Genomic DNA, 1060 nt, shown 5'->3' on the forward strand with positions numbered 1-1060 from the left:
TGTTTTGAAATTAGAATTTGAAAGATAAGCAAAACGGAGACCAAAACTGTGTGAAAAGTAGTAGCAGACACAATTCTTTTCGAAATTAAGAGCGTGCAAAGGACTGACAAAACAATATTTGAATACATGTTATTGTGTGGTGTATTTGAACTAGGAGCATTAATTTCAGTACGGAAATGGGTTTGAAATGAGTAATTTTCGTGGTTGTGAAGGTGGTCAACAATTGCTGCTGAATTGCCAGGGAGGACTGATAACGAGATAAAAAACCACTGGCACACCGTCCTCAAGAAGCGATTTCAACAAAAATCTGTTGGAAAAGAGGCCGTTATTTCCGAGTCATTGGAGACCTTGTCAGAGAACTACAGTGACCTCAACACAACAAATGATGCTTCTGCTGCAGCAGCAACTGCCACAATTCATCAAAGTTATGATGGTCTTTCTGGTTTGGATGCATACACGGAGCCTCTGTCTGCAGATTTCTGGACAGAACCCTATTTAGTGGACAACTCCTATGTCCCACCTGAGTCGGAACCTGTTTACTTCAGTCCTATGTACGAAGTTGAAATTTGGAACCAGAATGACCTGTTTCTGAAGGAATGTGAGGGTTTATTGCAATGGTGAGAAGGTTTGCGGTTTATACTCCTTATGTGTGGTTGTTACTATATTTGGTGACCAGAATAAGATAAGGAACAGTAGTGGTGCGTAAATAGTTTACTTCAACATCTCCACCATTATGATTTAGATCCATGTACAGAGAGATTGGGTTTGTCTTTGGTATTTCACATGCTAAGTATAATGAGAAGAACAATTATCTATGTTTTGAGAATTCTTTTTTAACAACCTTTTTATAACGTGTTATCATTTTATTGATCTGTTTAAATAGATGTATAAAAAAATATTTACAACAGACTAATATAAACTCTCACGTACGCATGGTTAAAAAGTTGTTAAAAAAAATTATTAAAGAAATTTTTTCTATCTTCATATATAGTGTATGCGTATATATATAAGGACAATGATATTTTAACACTATTTTTTGACACTATTTTGACACTGCACA

At 35.6% G+C, this 1060-nt stretch overlaps 1 protein-coding gene across 1 annotated transcript; it reads left to right on the forward strand.

Moving 5' to 3' along the window:
• Positions 1-212: 212 nt before the first annotated feature.
• LOC106780131 (transcription factor MYB36-like) lies at positions 213-617 on the forward strand (the record flags this gene model as incomplete). The annotated part of the gene is made up of 1 exon (XM_014668385.1): positions 213-617. A coding segment is annotated over one exon (405 nt), but the record flags the coding sequence as incomplete, so codon positions are not given.
• Between the last annotated feature and the right edge of the window lie 443 nt (positions 618-1060).

The sequence above is a fragment of the Vigna radiata genome, unplaced genomic scaffold, assembly GCF_000741045.1.
Source record: "Vigna radiata var. radiata cultivar VC1973A unplaced genomic scaffold, Vradiata_ver6 scaffold_1987, whole genome shotgun sequence".
Classification (NCBI taxonomy): Eukaryota; Viridiplantae; Streptophyta; class Magnoliopsida; order Fabales; family Fabaceae; genus Vigna; species Vigna radiata.